The following is a 21301-nucleotide window of genomic DNA, read 5'->3' as shown; positions in this document are numbered from 1 at the left end:
TTTTAATAAATTAAAATATAATAAATGATTATAAATATATTATTATAAAATATATTATTTTAACTTTTAAAATATTAATATATTCGAGTCGAGTCTACAAATCGAGACAGGTTCAAGGCAAAAAAAATGTAAAAATTATGGACAGGTCCAAGTTAGACATTAATAAAATTTTCAAGTCGAGATCGGGCGGCCAGAAACCTGTCCCGCTCCACCCGTGCCCATCCCTAGATAGAAAGATATACAACTTATTGCTGCACGATGATATTAAAAGCCAAATCATCACATAAAAAAATACAGATTTACAGAGGTAAAAATATCAGTTACATAGAATGTGATAGAATGCTTAGTTACATCTCAATGAAGAACTTCCCTAGAATCTGAGTAAAATCATCAATTATACCTATAAGCTCTATATTTATATTATTAAAAAAAACTTATAAGGGCTTCACATTTGTTTCAAGGATCAATAACAGAAGTAAGGCATGCTAATACCACTTTCTCCAACCACCATGATGGAAAGCCTCTTATACAAGAGTTATCTCAATCTCGATTTCGCATTCGATATTTCTGGTTTTAATTCCATTCCCTATCTCAACACCCTGGAGGCGTGTGATATTCCGGATTCTTAAGCCTGTAAAAGGTTTAACTGGAATCTGATTCTAGCTAATTTTGATAATCTGGAGTCATAACTCCAGCTCGGCTTCACATTACTCCGCATAGAATAAACTATGCACCAAAGCCTATTACAACGGGCCACCGAGAAGACCGAGTCATCCATGCATGGCATATTTGCCTGAACCCCAAGATGGCCTCCAGAACCCTCAGATTCCAAAAATGACGCCAGTGATTGATGATACTTAGCAATTAACCTTCTCCTTAAACCATCTGCAATACTTTAATACATCCACTAGAACTTGCAGCAACAGCCATGTCCGATTTCCCTCTCCAGCAAACACTTGATACAAACAGCCCGTTGACGTCATCAGTCTCTTGCCAGAAATAGGATCAATGGAACCAAATTTGTGCGACGTTATTGGCATAGACATTGATCTATAGTAAGCATAGACCTGGACATGACATTTCAATAAGTTAATGCCTTGAGTCGAAAGAAAGATAATGCATTTGTTAAGTGATATTAGATCCCTCATTCCCTGCCCACAAAAAGCTGAAGAAAACCCAGCTTAAGTTAATACCTCATTTGTCTCCGAACCACAAGCTATATAACCATCAGCAACGGATAATCCAACAAAATTCTGGAGAACCAAGTGAAAAGTCAAACCAAACCAAAAAAGCAAAAAGACTTGCCAGAGTCAAGATCTAATAAGAACTTCCAATTGAAAACTATTTTTTAAGAAAAGGAATGCCAACCTTCTCATTCGTATGTCCTTGAAAGGTTAAGCTGCAAGCATTAGAGGACAGGCCACCGCTACTAGTTTTATTAAGGTCCCAAAGCTTTAATGTGTTATCAGTAGAAGCAGTAACTACAGTTCCCGAGTCCAGAAATTTCACATAGCTCACAGTTTTATCATGACCATCAAGAATGCACCATGGGGCTCTGGCATTTCGAAGATCATAGCAATATGTTTGTAATCCGACGATCCAAACGCCAGTAAATGAGTGGAGTGAGCAGAAAACTGAACGCAGCAGACATTTGCAATGTTCCTGATGGTGCCCAAGCAGTTTTTCTAGACCCATAAAGGAGGGGGATGAAGGTTAATTTCATAAAATTGGGGAACTTTGAGTAGTTCTTTCAAGGCACATTGAATGATGGCAGATCATTATATCTAAACAAAAAGAGTTTACATTCGTTTTCCCACCTGCACAACATGCATACACAGACAAGGACAGTTTCCTGTAATCTTAATTTTATTTTTTTTTTATGATACGATGAGCAAATGATCCTTTTTTTCTAATCAACAATTGGGTTACAGATAGAGAATTGCAACATCCAATGCACAAATATGACCATATGCAATCCTTCCTATTAATTGCCTTCAACTGACACACAAGGCAAGAAAATGGTTTTAGTAATTATCAACAAGAGCAGTGAGTTGTAGACATTCTCGTACAAGTTGTTTCTTTGATGTGTTGAAAGTAACTAAGCATGTACAATCAAGGGGCTAGAGTATGTCTAGCACCAGTGTGCTTAGCTTAGCCTGGGTATATGATCCAGCATTGGCATTCATACTGTCTGTCGCTCTACCTACGTTGATTAGTTTTTAGAGAAAGATGTACCTGCTATTTTCTGCTATGAAAGCCATAAAATACGGAAGAACATACCTCATTAATGCTCCATAGTTTCACGGTGCAATCATCGCTGCCACTAGCTAATTTGGTTGGATACACCTGAGAGAAGTCAACAGACCAGGCTCTCTTTTCATGTTCAATGTAATGAGAGATGGCTTGACCGGTGCTTGCATCCCATAACTGGATCTCATCCAAGCAAATGGTATCAATGAGCCATGCATGAATTTCATGACAAATACTAAAATGTAATTCTAATAGAATAGCTTATGACAGATAAGGAAATGACTGAGCTGCGTAAAAAGCACGTCAAAAATAGAATGGTATATATTCCAAGAGCAAAGAGCTTGGCATTTCAGGTATATTGTGCCATAAGAAGATCAACATACCACAAGCTAAACCCACAAACATTATTTAAAAGAATAAGACTTCTAGATCAAAAAATAAATTCACTAGCAGTATCCCCGTATAACACAGGGTTGAACAAATGAACCTCCAAAAGCATCACGAACACCGAAGCATTGAACATGATTTCAAATTGTATATCCATTATTTTAAAGCCTATGGTTCAAAATTATGTCCAACGATGCTTTGGATTAAACTTACTATCAGAAGTTAAATAACATATGATGTCATTGTGAAGTACTGTAGTGTTAGACAAGGTATTAATCCACTTGGCTTCTAAATCCATAAGGACTAGAACAGTTCAATTCGTCAAGTGATAGATTTCTGTTTTTTGTCCAACTATTTCTGTTCAGCAACAATCATTACCTACAGGCTATAATCAGTAGCATAAGGAAAAGTGACTAATTTCAGAATAGCCAAGAGGAAATAGAAAAAGAAGATCCAAATTTATTAGAAGTTCAACCAACTTAGAACTAAAGAGATTTGATGGAAATGTCATAAGAACCAATGACAACGAAAGTTTTGAGGTAAGAACAGGTAAGATACAGGCAGCTTCTGTCAAGTTGCAATCTAATGACAAAGTTGCCACATGCATTCAGTTCATCACATTCATATAAACAAAAGTTCCTTAAACTAGAAAATCTCACGAGTCTGTGAAGATATACAAACCTTGACCAGACCGTCGTAGTCAGTTGAAGCCAGATAGTTCTTGATATAATTATTCCAGCAAACACAGCTAAGTTTTGATCTGTTTGGCATCTCAACAACCGGATAATGTACATCAACAGAGTCATCAAAGAGTGAATTAAAGTCATATATCTTTATCTTCTTAGAGATCCCAGCAGCAGCAAAATGATCCTTGTCACGATCAAAACTTAAAGAACAGATTACATTTGCTAAGTTGTTAAACTCCCCACTTTCATTATCCCACGGACTTCAAACTTGCTATATCTAGCATACTTGCACAAACCATCAAAGAATGCCCCAAGGCTATCAGTAGGATTTGGTATTTCCTCATTGTTTGCTGCCAAATGCCACTTTTCACGATCTTTCAGTAAATCCTTATCTGGCCGTCTCATAGCACCAGTCTCATGAGAATGGACTCTTGATCTCATAGCGAAATAGGCAGCTTCAAGCTGATCTATATTTCTCATTAACCCATATCACTGTCACTGGACAAGGTGTATAAACTAGAATGCATCTCTGAAATTGGAGATTCTTTACTAAGGTGCCTAGATTCCCTCACTTTAACGGAAGAATAAGTTGAAGGTTTTCTAGAAAAGTGCCTTCTTTTCTCAACCTCTTCAAGATCTGCTTCTAAACAAGCAATATTTTCCATTAATTTTGCGGCATGCTTCTGCTTTTGCTCTTTCGATAAACTAAGGAAATGCAATAGTAGCTCCGATTCAGCACCATCTTGGTCAATGGATGACGCCAATTCTTCAGCAAATACATCCTGGAATCCACTAAGTACTTCAGATTGTAGGATATCCCTGATAAATATCAACAATCATAAACTTAGAATCATATACTGAATTATTAATGGACATCAGGGTCTTAACATTTAGAAATCCAAGCACAAAGGAAGCAAGTTCATAGTAACATAGCATTGATCTTTAAGATTCAGGAATATAAAACAAAACAGAAAATGTTTCATCAAGATACCATTACCTGGAATTTAATTCCATGCAGATTTCAAAGATGGGCCTTATTAAGGTGAATTTTAACAACTGCATTTTTGTTTTTATAGTTTGTTATTTTTCTAGTCTTTTCTCTTTTCACCAATAGTAACTAGGATATAATTCTCCAATCAGTTCATCTGACTCACTCATGCTTTTTGCAAGATGCCAAGGTTATTATAGAGATATTAGTTTACAATATATATCTATAATTATCATAGTCTAATAACTAGTACATTTAAAACTCCATCTCACACACTAGCATTATTTCTTCTTCAAAATCACCATATGCAACATCAGTTATAAGATTTGAGAGCTTGACATTTAGCACCGATGAACAGTTTGTACTACCTGGTTGTTGGACGAAAAGAAGGTTCTGGGTAAAGTAGCCTAAGACAAAATCCAGCTTCCTTGAGATTTTCTGACAGAAAAGTTGGAGGAAAAATTCTATTTCGTAGATCTAACATTGCTGCAGCATGTGCTCTCTCAGATTCAAAATGACAAAGCAACTGAAAGAAACAATCAAATTGCTTTTCAGAATGAACACAAACTATCCAATCTCTTCAACGCAGACCAAAAATAGATAAGAAAACAGATAAAAGATATCAGCACAATTGGTTTCTGTACCTCAAAAAGAAGAACACCCAAACTGTATATATTTGATAAAATTGTGCAAACACCTTCATTAGATTCCTCTGGACTAGCATACCACTTCTCTTCCAACTGCTCATTCACATACATAGACTGATGCTTAGCTGAAATAGAAGAATGAGAGCTCCCAGAATTGCGAAATTGTGTATTTGGGCAATGTTCACTAGATTGATTGCGAGAAAATTGGGTGTTTATGGTTTCAATTTTGAGTTTAGATCTAGAATGAAACAGAGGCCACCGAGTTAAGTTTGGGTTCTCATTGATCTTCTGCTTTTTAGCACAAAGACCAATTGCGGAACTCACCCCCTGCGTCATTGGCCTTCTCCTAGTCATAATGTTTTCTGAAGGGGGGAAATCTTTATCCGAGAGAGAATCTAGAAGACCTTTCTGGGCACCTGATCCAATATATTTAACCTGATTAGCTTGCAACAACATGAAGCAAGAAGGCTGCAGATCCTGGAAGATGGCCCCTTGAGAATGAGAATAATCAACCAGGTCCACAATTTGTCTAAATATATACAAGCGCTCAGCCTTTTTTGCTTTATGAGACTGAACTTTCAGCCACTCTCTCAAGTTTATTCCATCATGATCGTGCTCACCAGCCCTTCGCACTATGTTCCCATTGGAAGAAGTCAAAACAACACTATTACCCAAGATTAGTGATGTATTAGAAACCACCACAGGACTACCAGCAGCTTTCACTGGAGGAATAGGTGCCACCATAGTTTGTCCAGTACATTTCGTGCTATTTTGATGTCTAAGCTCAACTTTAGAGGCATCACGAGATGGACCTCTACATATAACACCCTTACCTTTCAATGTAGTTTTAACAAAAAATTCAGAAAATCCTGATTTTGAAATAATCTTCGTCTTGATACCTCGATCAGACTGCCGACTGCCTGAAACCTCATTATTTTCACCACTCATCAATTGTTCTGTTGCTTGAGTCCGCTCATCACTCGAAGGTTTATAACCCAAAAATTCAGAAAAAGATGCACAACCTACTTCCGGTGGCATACTTGGCATCGCCTGACTATTGTCTGTGTTGCCACATGAACCCCCACTTCCTGATCCACCTACCTGATAAAGATGTAGCCACTGGCCCTGCCTCATCTGCATTCTTTCTCTATTATTCGATGTACCTACGATGGGTATGTTAGAGCCATTATAATTTCCCAAAGTTAACTCCTCGACCATGTCATGGTTATCATTAAAAGTGCATGAGCTAGTACACCCATGTTCCAACACATTTTTACCTTCCAACACATCTCCAAGAACACTGAATGAACTCTCAAGAGCATTACTGTCACCTGGTATCACCGTTTCTTGGGACACCAACAAGTTGCAGTTGTCAGATTTCACCAATTGGTCAACCTCTTTGCCCTGAAGGTGAGTCCCCTCAGCTGCACCCATTTGAGCTACTTCTTCAGCTATTTCTTCATCCATACTTTAGTTGCAAACTTCATCCGATGAAATATTCTTCTTTCAATGCATATTGCTTCCTAGTGAGAAACCATCACAATCATGTTTGCAACTGTCATCATCAAAACACAAACTTGAGGTTAGTGCCAATAGCATATTCCTATGGTTTAAAATTTTGCCCAAATGGGCTGATAAAAGATACGCAATTCCTCAATTTTCTTGACGTATTGAGTTTGAGTAGCCAATGGGAAAATAAGTACACATATTAACCAGTTAACTTCTCATTTGTTGAAATTAAGAACCAAAACGTCTAACCACTGCTAAAAACACAGGCAAGAGCGTAAATGAGTAATCAAATTCGTGAAATTCCGAAACCTAAGGTAACACAAACAGACCACAACTTCCATTAAAGCAAAGCCACCACCATTTTTTTCCTTCTACCTAACGGTACGGACCAATTTCCCAATTTCCTAAAACTTAATAACGTTTCTCTAAAACGCATAAAATTAAAATTAAAATTTCAAATTCTAAATTATTTCGTTATTTTCAACCAATTCCGAACCCCATCCCCAGCAAAAACAATAATAAGTAAGGATCATTTCATCTCTTATTTTATTCTATTCAAAGTCTTAATTATCTTGTCCATCATTTTTTTCCTGGCAACAAAAAGGAAACTAAAACAAGATGCAAAGAGAGAAGAAGAAGAAGAAGAAGAAGAAGAAGAAAAACATACCGCACCAATTATTGGAACTGAAAACTCGAAGAACTTGACCCGCCCAAGTGCAGAGCTCACAATCCGTGAAGTACAAAAAGAGAAACTAAAGCTGGAGATCAAAAGAAATAACAATCGTGAAACCCTAGAAATTTTAGAACCCTTGAAGAAACGAAAAGGTTGAATAGATTAGGCAATTTTGCCTGAATTTTGGAAAATTTAATATCTTCGGTTATAGAAGCAAAATTTAAAAGTTACTGGAATTTGGCCCCGCCACGTCGGTGATTGACGGTTCTACTATCATTCTTTTATTTTAAATATATTTATTACACTTACTTTATACTACTAAAATCATGATCTCCTTATTGAGTTTGATTTTAAGAACTATTTAATTCAATTAAAATTTATTAAATTATTTTTTAATATTATATAAATAATATTTTTAATATTTTATATTTATATAATCTTTAAAAATTTAAGGGTCCTTTTTGCATTTAGTATAAAATAAAATAAATAAATTCAATACGGATGAATTTTTCAATATTGAATTGAACAATAATTGTAAAAATATATTAGATAATTTTATTAATATCAATAGTTATTTTTTAAATTAAATTGATAAAATGTGTAAAAGTAATTATAATCAAATAAATAAGAGAAAATAACCTCAGTGGCAAAAAATGTCTTATAATATACGATTTTAACTAATTTTTTTTAGATTTGTCAAAATGACCAACTAAATCGCAATGCGATCTATAATTCGCAACGCGATCTCCGATATCGCAAATCAGTTTCCAGATTCACAACGCGATTCTGACTATCGCATTGTGATTTTCCAAATTCGCGTTGCGATTTTCCTAATTCGCAATGCGAATACGTAAATCGCAACACGAATTTGGAAAATCGTAATGCGATTACGTAAATCGCAACGCGAATTTGGAAAATCGCAATGCGAATACGTAAATCGCAATGCGAATACGTAAATCGCAATGCGATTTACATAGCGCCATTCGTATCCAACGCGTATTCTTTTTTCAAATTTCAAACACGAATATATTAATATATAGGAACACTGAACCGTCCACGGTATATCTCGTAATCGCAACTCATAACCTAAAACCCTAAATCACAACTCAGTCTCATCTCCATCTCTCACTCTCTAAGGCGACATCCGTCCCTATCTCCGACGAAATCAGTCCCCATCTCCGACGATATCAATCTCCATCTCCGGCGAAATTATTCACGGTCAGAAATGGAAAATCAACCAAATCAACCACCGAGGGTTAGTTTTTTTAATTATTTTTGTTTTGAAATTTTTGCATTATTATTAGGTTTTTCATATTGAAATTGATGATAAGTTTACTGGTGTTTTCAATAATAGATTAACCATTTCACTTAGATTGCTTATTATATTCATTCGATTGCTGCCAATACTGCTAACTGTTTAGTCTTTAACCCTGTGAAGTTAGTATTTGTCTTTGTTTTGTCTTTTGGTTGAAGTAATGCAATCCATTCAATTTTCTTTCAATTTTAGTATTTGAAACCGAGAATGACTATCGCAATGTGATTCTGTCGTTGCGATTTTCATTTCGCGTTGCGATTCTTGCGTTGCGATAGTCAAATTCGCGTTGCGATAGTCATTTTCGTGTTGCGATTTTCATTTTCGTGTTGCGATTTAAAGTTTCAGAAACTATTCTTCTTCTGCAAATTGAAACTTGAATGAATTGCATTACTTCAACCAAAAAACAAATACTAAATTCACAGTGTTGCAAATTTAAGTTTGAAGAATAAACTACTACTCTTTATGTTTATTGTTCATATCTTCACAGTGTAGTTTTTGGTATATCTAAATTGGTATGTTTATTTTTTTTTTGCAGAACTTTTATTCGGCTCAATTGACCTTAAGAAATAAAGTAAGCCTGGCCAAAACAATTGCGTCGAAGCTTTCACCTGCACAAAGAAAAATATTTGAGGATACTTGCTTCGGGCCATGGCTGAAAGTACAACATCCGGGTGGAGATGCTATGTTGACCCATCTGTTTCTTCAAACCGTGACTAGCGATCTACCAGAGACTATACAACGTCGTGATGAAGAGATATGATTTGATTTTCCACCGGCGTATACGTGTTTTGGGCGGGAGGAGTTTTGCTTAATCACCGGTCTACGCTTCGGACACGATGATGTAGATCGGTACACTAGACATATTACCCGCCTATCATGGTTTTCCCGGGTTTTTCCTGAGCTGTCAACAGAGAAGTCGAATTTACACGTGGAAGACTTGACGAGATTATTGAATAAGAAAGATGGTTTTACTCGGATGGATGACGTCGATGTTGTCCGAGTATGCCTTCTAATACTTTTGCAAGTCGGCTTTTTAGGCAGAGAGGCCCGACAACCTATTCCTAATGATCTAATTAAATTGGTAGAGGACCTAAATGCATTGAACCTATTTCCGTGGGGTTCGTATCTATGGAGAGCTACATGGAATAAGTTGTCGTCTGCCTTTAATGATCGGAAAAGTTTGCGTGGCGATGGTTCCAAATACACTTTGTCAGGCTTTATTTGGGCCTTTAAGGTAATAATTTTTTATATAATGTTTCCAAAATTATAATTAATTCTTTAACAATTACTAATGTTTGTTATTATATTGTTTGTAGATTTGGATATTTGAGGCCTTTCCCGCCATGCAGACATATGCATTAAAAACTTCTAATGATATTTCTAGGGCTATTTCCTGGAAGAGGAAACGGTCCTTGCAGCAATGGGAAGATTTACTACCGTATACTACAATAAATAATGTAAGTTAACACAAATACTACCATATGTTTATAAATAAGTTATTAATAGTACACGTTTAACTTTGTTTGAGCTTTTATATTGTTAGGAGGCCAACACTCTATTACAGAGGCACGGATGATGAGCAGCCACCACTTCGAGAGCCATCACCTCACCCAGAGCCATCACCTGATCGACCCGAATATACACCTCCACAACGAGAGTCATCACCTATTCTATCACATCATCGAGCCTCTTCTCCACCATCACCTCATGATAGGCGACTGGCAAAGATGCCACGACGTTTATCTCCCTGTTCTCCACCTCCACGGGATGAGTTAGGGGAGTTACGTAATGAGGTCAATGCCTTGCGTGAGGAGGTCGGTACTTTACGCGTTGACAATGGTGCATGGCGTGTTGAGGTGTCTACTTTACGTGGTGAGGTAGCAGCTCTACGTGAGATTGTAGCATCGTTATAGAACGAGGTTCATACTCTACGCAACGAGGTAAGTTTAATATTTTTCATATTTAACTTGATGATAAATTTACTCGTAATTTCACTTAGATTGCTTAGTAAATTCATTCGGTTGCTTCCAATATTGTTTAACTGTTTATTCTTTAACCCTGTGAAGTTAGTATTTGTTTTTGGTTGTCTTTTTGGTTGAAGTAATGCAATCCATTCAAGTTTCAATTTGCAGAAGAAGAATAGTTTATTATCGCAATGCGAAAATGACTATCGCAACGAGAGAATCGCAATGCGAAATGAAAATCGCAACAACAAAATTGCAACGCGAAAATGACTATCGCAATGCGAAAATGACTATCGCAATGCGAAAATGACTATCGCAATGCGAATTTGATTATCGCAACGAAAGAATCGCAATGCGAAATGAAAATCGCATTGCGATTCTCTCGTTGCGATAGTTAAATTCACATTGCGATAGTCAAATTCGCATTGCGATAGTCATTTTCGCGTTGCGATTTTAAGTTTCAGATTCTATTCTTCATTTGCAAATTGAAACTTGAATGAATTGCATTACTTCAACCAAAAGATAAATACTAACTTCACAGTGTTGAAAATTTAAGTTTCAAGAATAAACTACTACTCTTTATGTTGTCATTGAACCTGCACTAAACCTATATTTTGTCCTTTTAAATGTTTATATAAGTGCTTACTTCTGGAATGTTATCTGATGCATTTTGTGAACAATGATATAATAATGACTTGGGTTAATACCGTGCAAGTTTGAAATATATTTGTCTTTTTTTCACTGTTTAATATCATGTCTGTTTATTTACTGATTTATGTATTAATTTATTTTTAGTGGCCCGCTAAGGTGGATACTCTACGTCGGGCTTTTCTTGCAAGACGGAGTTCACGCATCAGACGGCGTGCACGTGCCATTACGTCTTTGTCCACCCCAATAGTACGAAGAATCCGTAAGAAAAAACCCGACTCACCTGTCATCGTTCAAGAGGCCTCCCCTATCGTTCAAGAGGCCCCTATCATCCCTCAAGAGTCCCCTCCCACCGTTCAAGAGGCCACTGTCATCGTTGAAGAGGTCCCTCCCAACATTCTAGAGCCCGATTCACACGGCGTAATATATCGAATTATTGAGAAGCCCCCTCACGTGCCGGACATGATGGATGACTGTTGGCTTTCGTATAAGTTACCGGCCAGTACCATTCCGGTAGATGAAGTGGAGAGGAAACAACTACCGGAAATAATTCTGGATAATACCCTTTGGGCTAAGACCGCAGTTGATTTTTATCTACATGAGCGGAGCCAAGGGTGTTACGCTGACATATACAAACTCAACGATGATATGCATTTGTTGATTGAACGGTCTTGGTGAGGTAAGTCTTATATTTCTTCTTATATTTCAGTTTGATTAATTTTTTTTAAAATTTATGTAATTCACTAATATATGTCTTTTTTTGTAAAACAACATATTGATGCATGGGTGACACGTCTTCTAATTGTAAGGAAATTGAAGAAAAATATAAAAAAACGCGATATACAATTATGTCGACGTCTTTTCACGTAGTTCACTTGAAGAATCAACGACAGGAATCATATGTGTTGGCTAATGGACAAGCTAAACTTTATCATGCATGGTGGGAGGTCGATAAGGTTAGTATATTTGTTTAAATATTTTAAAGGTGTTCATAAATAAGTGCGCAATTTGAATTATTACATTTCGATGTAGGTGTTTATCCCTGTTTTGGACCGTACTCATTGGCTTCTCGTCGAGCTTCAGCTCCCATCCTTAAAGATAATAGTATATGACAGCATGATAAATTACATATCATTGTCTAATTTGAGAGATATTATTAAGGGACGGAGCTCTCATTTGGCTAAATTCTTTGATGCAATTAATTATTGGACTAAGTCTGGAAACAAGAAGCCAAAGAAGTTCAATGTTACAGTTATCAGAGACGAGACATCGCCACAACAAACGAATGAAGCCATAGGGGATTGTGGTCCTCTCGTATGCATGTGCTTGAAGCGTTTGACGACAGGAAGTACACAGTTTCTACCTCCCACCGATAGAGATAGAGGTGCAGTAGGCTTGTAGTTTCGGCATTTTATGGCTAGAGCGATATATGCGAGACGCTGCCTACCTGCATCCGCGTTATGAAAGTGCTCATAAACAATTTGTAAGTCAAATGCAAGTGTTGTTAAACATATGTACTCTTTTTGGTTTGAAAATGTTTGGTTAAGTAGCTAGAATTCAATAATTTGATGTTTGTAGGTTTTAGATGTGTAGAAAGTGTTGTTGATTCAATGTTTGGTTTCTGCAGGTTAATCCTGAAGTGAGCTGCGTGAAATGGATGTATGGGTGCAAAAGTTGATTCAATAATTGATGAGGAAATAATTCATTATTATTTTTTGATTGTTTAATTGATTTGTAAAAGATGATTTGTAAATGTTGATTTGTTTAATTGATGTGTACATAATTATTATTTGTGCTTGTTTAATTGATTGAAATGTAATAGTTGATTTATTGATTTTCAATATGTATTATGTTGAATGCAAAACAGACTATCGTAACGCGGAAATGACTATCGCAACGAGAGAATCGCAATGCGAAATGAAAATCGCAACGAGAGAATCGCAAAGCAAAAATGAAAATCGCAACCCGAAACTAAATTCGCGTTGCGATTTTCATTTTCGCATTGCGATTCACTCATTGTGATTTTTATTTCGCATTGCGATTCTCTCTTTGCGATAGTCATTTCCGCGTTGCGATAGTAAATTCCGCGTTGCGATAGTCATTTCTGTGTTGCGATAGTCATATTCGCGTTGCGATAGTCAAATGAATGTCTAATAAGTGATAACAACTGAACTTATCATAGCAATGTTCAAACTCAAGTTACTAATACATGCCTAACTGAAAATGTTAAAAGTTCACACATAATATACACATAATACAACGTTTGCATTTAAAAATCACCTAAGTTAACAGTCCCAAAAGGTGAAGCAGGTTGTGATTGAGATTTTGATGAGGATCCATATTTTGGTAGAGGAAAAGATGATTGTGATGGCACTGGTGATCCACATGTCAACCTTGTATGACCACTTTTCTTGCACCGACTACATGTCGATCTCTTTTTCTCTTCACCCTTAAACGGTATACGATCGTGACTTTTTGGTCGGCCAGGTAGCCTTCTGTCCATGGCTGGTGGCAAAACTGTTTATAAGTCATCTGGTATGTCCTACTCAGAAGGATGTGGAATAGGGTAGACAATCTCGAAATAAGTTTGTCGATATACTTTTGTAGTGTAGCAATCCATAGCGTATGCGCTTGAATCATCTTGGTTTAGATGAAGAGAAACTTTTATAACATGGCCACACGGATAACCAGATGTTTGTCATTTCATACAACTACACGTATTTGCATTTAAATCGACAAGCCCATTTAAGTTATTATCCAGTACTTCAAACAAAGTGTTTGAACATGGTTCAACTCTCCATGACGTTGACTTCACAACACTTTTCGTTATCTTTTTTCAGTCCATGGTGTAACACGATGTTCCAATGTTCCTGTAAATTTAAATAAATAATACTTAGTAAAATATATGATAAGTTACGAATTTAAAGAAATAATACATGCATAGTTTCTTTTCTTGTAGTACCACTGTTGAATAGAGGCTCGAAAAAACTCCATTAACATAGTAATGGGTAATTTTCGGGAATGACGACTTAGAGCGTTGATTGATTCTGCACTATTAGACGTCATGAAACCATATCTGCTCTAAGTTGATGTACTCTTGACCATCTTTCAAACCCGACATCTTCTAGTGTTTGAGCACACTGAGGCAAAACACGTCTTAAACAGTTTATATGCTTATTAAAATCCACTTCTCGATAAGCTTTTACAGCCTTCCAGTATGTCCATTTGTGATTTTTTATACCAGCAGACCTTGATTTTATATTTCTATACAAATGAACACCACAAAGTCCATGAAAAGCATCTGGGAAACACCTTCTAACAGCGTTGTCAATTGAGTTTTCCCTATCGGATATGATTGTCAGATTGCTAATAGGACCTATGCAATCCCTAAGATGCCCCATAAACCATGTCCATGAATCAGAGGTTTCATATTTGCCAACCCTGTAAGCTATTGGCAGTATCCCATTGTCAGCATCCATGGTTACTGCTAATAAGTTTACTCCAAGGTATCGACCTTTTAAATGTGTTTCGTCAACTATAATAACTAAGCGCATGCAAGTAATAAACGAACGAATCTACAAAATCATATACACAAGAAATATAATCATTTAAATGTGAAATGCATGTAACTAACAAAAATGAGTCAACGAAATTATATTGATTTACTAACAGCAGCACCAATGGCGATAAACAACAACTCAAAGCGTCCATCTCTATCTGTTTTGATATGAGTTACCGACCCATGATTTTTCAGCTTTAAATTGTGACAATAAGCCGGCAGTTGGGCAAACGATGCTTCTGGCGACCCCCTCAACAATTCCAAGGCATAACATTTGGCTCTCCAAGCTTGAAAATATGAGATACTAATCTTGAACCGAGCATTCATGTCAGTCATAATTTCATGTCCCCGATATACCATGTCATTCAAAAACATTAACTCAGCCAGAAAACCACCCAACACCTTTTTGTTTGCCTGTCTATGGTGAGGAAAAACTTGGGTTCTTGAACATGTATGTTTATCAATAAAAGTCCTAACTTGAAATATTTCGCAATCTTTTATCCTCTTTGCAATCATACGCCACGTACAGTTTTTGTCAATCATACACCTTGTTTCGAAACGATCTTTGCTTGATTTGTTAACTTTTAGTTGATAGCCATCTTCCACACATTTCGTATACAAAGCTATCTTCAAGTCTTCCTTTGTATCAAAACAATCATATTTCTTGATACGAATAATTTTTGTGTAACAATCAACTGCTATCTTTACCAACTCTTCTTCCGGTATCTGAAATAATTCTGGCATATTTCAGTTATACTCCCGTGGCATTTTCTTCGGGGACTTTTCTTTGGGGATTTCTTCTTCTTCTTCTTCTTCAGGGTTATATGAATTACAGAATGGATGTTCAACATATTCATTTACAGTCGTAACTTCCTCCTCATTATCATCAACAACATCTTTCTCGGTAACGGCTGTTTCATCATCAAAATTCGGGTATTGACCAATATCAAAATCATTACACGCAGGGTCTGTTTCTTCTTCTGAAAAATCATCAAAATCCGAGTATTGACCAAGATCAAAGTCCGGGTATTGACCAAGATCAAATTTCGAATACTGACTAGTACTCACAATTTTTTTGTTGGCTCATCATCGTCTAACTGGTCAATACGAAAACCGAAATTTGGTGCTGAAAGTTGATTGGGATTTGGATTAGGGAAATGTTGTGGTTTTTGAGATTGTGTTTGGTATTGGAAATGTGGTGAAACAATATTTGCTTGGTGATGAAATTGTGGTGGAACCATTAAATTTTGAGCACCATAAACTGGGGTTGAAAAACTTAGTTGATTACTACCCGCTACTGACCCAACTTCACTACTTCTAGGTTCAACAACATACAATGTAACATCATTACTTGAAACACTAATGTAAGCAATGAATCGTTCAACATCTTCATTGTCGGTTAACAAATAAACTTTATCATTTCTATGATAAAATAGCCTAAATCCACTTAGGGGCTCTAAATTCAATTTATTTGCAACACGTAACATTAGAGTTTCACAAGTTAACTTTTTTAATGATAGTTTTAGTTGAAGATTCATGGGTAAAGGCATATATTGTAAAACACCATGAGCATTCTCCCATGATCCTCCAAAACACAAATCTATCCAAACATGATCAACATTAGATGATTTCATTATTGTAAATTAATTTACTAAACAAACGAGCTGCGAAACTAAAACCTGTTGCCGGATGGGGAAGGATCTCATTGGATATAGGAACGGATGTCGCCGGAGAGAGTGATAGATGGAGATGAAATGAGTTACGATTTAGGGATTTAGGTTATGAGTTGCTGCTGCTGCGTAGTTATATACCCAAAACATTTGTGTTGCGAAACTAAAACCTGTTGCGAATTCAGAAATCAAGTTGCGAATTTGAAATTCAGTATTGCGATAGTCAGAATCTCGTTGTGATAGTCAGATTCGCATTGCGATTTACGTAATCGCATTGCGATTTTCTAAATTCGCGTTACGATTTACGTATTCGCATTGCGAATTAGGAAAATCGCAACGCGAATTTGGAAAATCGCAATGCGATAGTCAGAATCGCGTTGCGAATCTGGAAACTGATTTGCGATACCGGAGATCGCGTTGCGAATTATCGATCGCATTGCGATTTAATTGGTCATTTTGGCAAATCCAAAAAAAGTTGGTTAAAATCGTATATTATAAGGCATTTTTTGTCACTGAGGTTATTTTCTAAGATCATGTATTCGAACCTTTCTCCCTAGGGATCCTTGAAACTGTATGAGTTCATAGCAATAGTAACAGGGGTGATGATGTTCTCTCTCTGATGCCATCATTCCATTCCCTCATACACCTCAATTTTACTTCTCTGATTCTCAGCTTGGGCTACACATTCCTTCTGGTTGGAGCTTGTATCCACGCAGGTATACAGATCATTCAGCTACATATCTTGCAGTCCATATATGTAATCTTCCACCGGAATATGAAATAACCATACATGAACAGGTTGTGTTTAAACCATTGGTTCCATCTTTTAATCATGTTGTTTGAAGATCATAGTTGAATTCAGTTTCCTTGTGTTTAAGTCCTATGGAACCACGAAACAACTTCTACTAGTTCATCAGGTCTGTCTAAAAGTCCCCCTCACAGAGACTATTCTTTGGAATCTAATAGTTCATCACGGATGTTTAATGCCTTCACTTCTATCTCCATAATAGCTGCCATTTTCGGGAACGGAATACTTCCGGAAATACAAGTAAGTTTCGAATTCCTAAAGAGCAAATTTGAACTATCGTTCGTCCACAGATGCTTCTTCGTTTTTCGTTTCAACGAAATTGTCTCTGATACAGGCAACACTGGCTCCACCTGCTACAGAGAAGATGTTTAAAGGACTCCTACTGTTATACAGTGTAATTTTTGTCACTTTCTAATGCCTGATGATGGACCATCATTCAAACATTCTCAAGAGTCTAATGCCTGATGATGGACCATCATTGGCCCCACCAATGGTTATTGGCGTTGCAATTAGTTTCATTCTTGTGCAGCTATTCGCCATTGGCCTGGTATGATATTATTATCTTGCATGATCCGAGTTCTGTTTTCCATTGACATTTCTCCAATATATGTAACAAAGGTCTATTCTCAAGTTGCATATGAGCTCATGGAACAGCAAACAGCTGATGTAAACCAAGGGATGTTTTCAAAGAGGAATCTCATCCCCAGGCTAATTCTTGAGACTCTGTATGTCATATTCAGTGGGTTTATAGCTGCAATGATTCCTTTTTTTGGTGACATCAATGGAGCAGTAGGCGCCATTGGCTTTATCCCACTGGAATTTGTCCTCCCTATGCTTCTCTACAACATGACCCACAAGCTCTCGAATTCGTCCTTCACCTACTGGTTCAATCTGTTTATCATGGTCGTCTTCACCGGCGTCAGAATCATGGGCGCTTTCTCCTCGATCAGGAAGTTGGTTCTTGATGCCACCAGTTTCAAGCTCTTTAGCAGTGATGTGGTTGATTAAATCATATGCACAGAGCATTAAACAAGTCTGAAGCAATCCCGTTGTTTAAGCAGCTGAAATGTTTTTATGTTGTGGAATGCTTCATCAGGGTGGCATGGGGCTGAGATCGAAGGGAGCAATGTTCCAAGACAGTAAAGGATTTTATCCTTACATTTTGTTGCGGTCACAATTTAATGGTCACTATTTAATATTATGAGTTTAAGTATTCTTTTCCACGCATGAAGCTTGATCTTTGGACAGCTGACGTAAAATATATATATGTGTGTGTGTGTGTTTCCTTTTACTTCACCATGCAAAATGCAACGAAATTAGATGTTTAAAATAGAAAGAAAAAAAAAATCTCCCAAATTGAATGGTCCATAATGAAGAGACCGTGAGCGTTATAACGATCTCCTTTCTTTTCCTTCTTTTGGATTTTTTATGGTAAATTGTTATCTCAGATCTTCCCATTTATAAAAGGCCTTCGTTCAACTCGGCTCAAAGGTGACACTCCTTATGACTCGTTGGAACTCAAATCTTTCAAACGCCAACTCGACTCAGCTTTCCATTTACAAACCATGTCTATGCCTGAATTTATCGTCGACACCACTGGAGCTCATCCTCCATTAGAGTACTCGACTACCCTTCCTCCACCCGTTTCCAAGAAGCAGCCTTCTAAATTCTCCCGCTCCATCGTTAAACTCTTCAAGTCCATGTTCAAGTCCAGACAAAGCTCGAGACATTCGGTTTTGTGGCTGAAACAAAGATCACTCGAGGAGTACTACGTGATCTACGACAAGACGGGTGCACTGACCACGATCCCTGAGGTTCCCGAGATCGATTTCGGAGGGCTTTCGCCAGAGATTAACTCATTGGTTATCGAGAGAAGCGAATCGGAAATATTCACTGCTGCCTCCACCGTCGGTATTTCATGTGCTTGATACACTAAGCATAAAAGAAGCCGATTTTACAGAAATATTAGATATGTATATGAATAACGACGATGCGATCAAATAGTCGGTATTCTTAGGATGCATGTTTTATCTTTAAGGTTACAATCAAGCTGATGCATTATTCTCTTTTAGGGTTACAATCAAGCTGATGCACTTTGCTTTATGTATGGAGTTACTGTTTAAGATGTTCCATTATTCTTTTTTTTTTTGGTAGTATAATTTTTTCCTTTGTATACTTTTTTATATCATTTATTTACTAGAATTACCCGTTAATGTTAATTAAGAGAATTTTCATGGAGTCGGTTTCTTCAGACATCCGAACGAATCTCATAGAAAATATAAGTTAATTTTTTTATTAAATTTTACATTGAAAATTTTGTCTCCAAAACAATTTTTTCTTCTCTAAAGTGGGTTAAAAATGACGATCAAGTAAATTTTAACACTAAATTGATAATCCCGAATGCATGATTATACTCCCATGAGCATGCATGATTTGCACAAATTAAAGTCGTTTCTTTAGTTATATCTGCCTACAAGATTTGCAAACAAAACAAGGTTGGAAACTAACCAATACTTGTTTACTATCATTAAAGAGGCTCAAAGATAAAGCTGTCTTTATTTATTTATCTATTATTATTAGTACTATGTAGTCGTTGATCAGCAGTATTTGGTTTACATGCCGTCATTGTCAATCAGCTGGGTTGATTTTGCTTTTCCGTGAGTTTCAACTATTTCACGAAGCGAAAAGTTAAAGGGTTCCAACTGTTGGCCTATGCCATTTCCACACTTGATCTCAACATGGACGGTTAACGCTAACACACATATTAACATCTCAAACATATATCTTTTCACATTTTAGCTGGAAAAAATGTGAAAATGAAAACAACTGGCACAATAAAACAATACCAATGATTGGGTTATTCTTCTGGTTGATATCACATACACTGAGTTTATATTTATCGGATAATACTCAAGTCAGTTGTAATTAATTGACAATAACAAAAAATATAAATTATAAATTATAAATAAGAACATAAAAGAATAATTTATACAATTTAGATCGATCAATAACTATTTTTATGAGACCTTGTTAATAAAGAAATTTATTATAATATTCTTCCATACAGAAGATATAAATCCTCAATCTATCCTCGAAATACTAAAAAAAATTGATCTCAAATGAGTCTTCTAATTGAAGTATGAAGACTTTGGGTTATAAATTTTCTTCAACAATGATTTTTTTAATATTATTTCATATATATTTAAAAAAAATTGTATTAGATGGAGATGAAATTCGTATAAATTAGTAAGTGAACTCAAACAAAATATATCAATCAAAATCACTAAAATATTGGTACATTTTCAACTACCGGTAAAAAAAAATTATTTACGTGGCTTTATGTATTAATCAACTTGTTTGATTCATGAATATGAGTAGCTACTACTTTTGCAATTAGCATCTCTTTTGAGAGGTTGGAGGAGATATATACGAGCAGCTACTACTTGTTAAGTTTGGAAAGCAACCTACCATACATTTGAGAGTTCCCTGATTGCTAGGTGATCATCTGAAAACGATTGATTTCTACTATTAGAGAAAGTAAAAGTTAATTTTACTCATTGGTTAGCAAAGCAGCTAAGTTTGTAGTAAGGTCCCAAACCCAATACCTCAGAGAATCCAAGCTTCATATTTAAATCCACAATCTTGGGCAGGCTTGGCCCTCGTTTAGGGTTTTGAAGCAAACTGAAACCTGTAACAAATTGTACGGACATGGGAAACCAATCGCAACACTCGACGGAGGTACGGCATGCTCGGCCTGGAACTATTGCGGCCAGAGGTTAGCCGCCGGTTCCGTCGACGATTGTCTCTCAATTCTAGATTCTCGTGATCCTTCGTCTTCTTCATCCACTTCGTCTTCCAAATTCAAGGTCTCCGAAACAAAAGAATACATTCTTTTTTGCCTTTTGTATTTATTTTATATAATTAATGAGTTTCGCTTTTTGTGCCAATTTTTTTTAGTTTTATTTCCTTGATTTAGGTGCATGATGGTGGCATTGTGAAGGTTGCTTGGATCCCGCCTGAGTATGGGGATGCTGTTGCTTGCATTGCCGGAGATGGAACTTTATCAGTATGGGAAGCGCTTGTGGAAGGTATTTATTTTCCCGACTTTTTAATGATTAGATTTGGCTATAATATTTAGAAAATGCTGATTAGTATTGTAAATTCTGTTAGGTACAAAGCCTATTGAATGGAAGATAT

The 21301-nt window shown here is 36.5% G+C and overlaps 1 protein-coding gene and 2 pseudogenes across 1 annotated transcript; 2 read left to right on the top strand and 1 right to left on the bottom strand.

The window, feature by feature from the left end:
• Positions 1-281: 281 nt before the first annotated feature.
• On the bottom strand, positions 282-7304 carry LOC120155336 (annotated as a pseudogene).
• LOC120155293 lies at positions 6746-18157 on the top strand (annotated as a pseudogene).
• A 512-nt stretch (positions 18158-18669) lies between these two features.
• Positions 18670-19032, top strand: LOC120155292. Its single transcript, XM_039166855.1, has one exon. It carries the CDS (start codon positions 18670-18672, stop codon positions 19030-19032), a length of 363 nt encoding a protein of 120 aa, XP_039022786.1.
• Positions 19033-21301: the final 2269 nt, after the last annotated feature.

Source organism: Hibiscus syriacus, unplaced genomic scaffold (genome assembly GCF_006381635.1).
Source record: "Hibiscus syriacus cultivar Baekdansim isolate YM2019G1 unplaced genomic scaffold, ASM638163v2 tig00111166_pilon, whole genome shotgun sequence".
NCBI classification, from domain to species: Eukaryota; Viridiplantae; Streptophyta; class Magnoliopsida; order Malvales; family Malvaceae; genus Hibiscus; species Hibiscus syriacus.
Note: the sequence above shows the minus strand (reverse complement) of the source record. Positions and strands in the feature narration are given on the sequence as shown.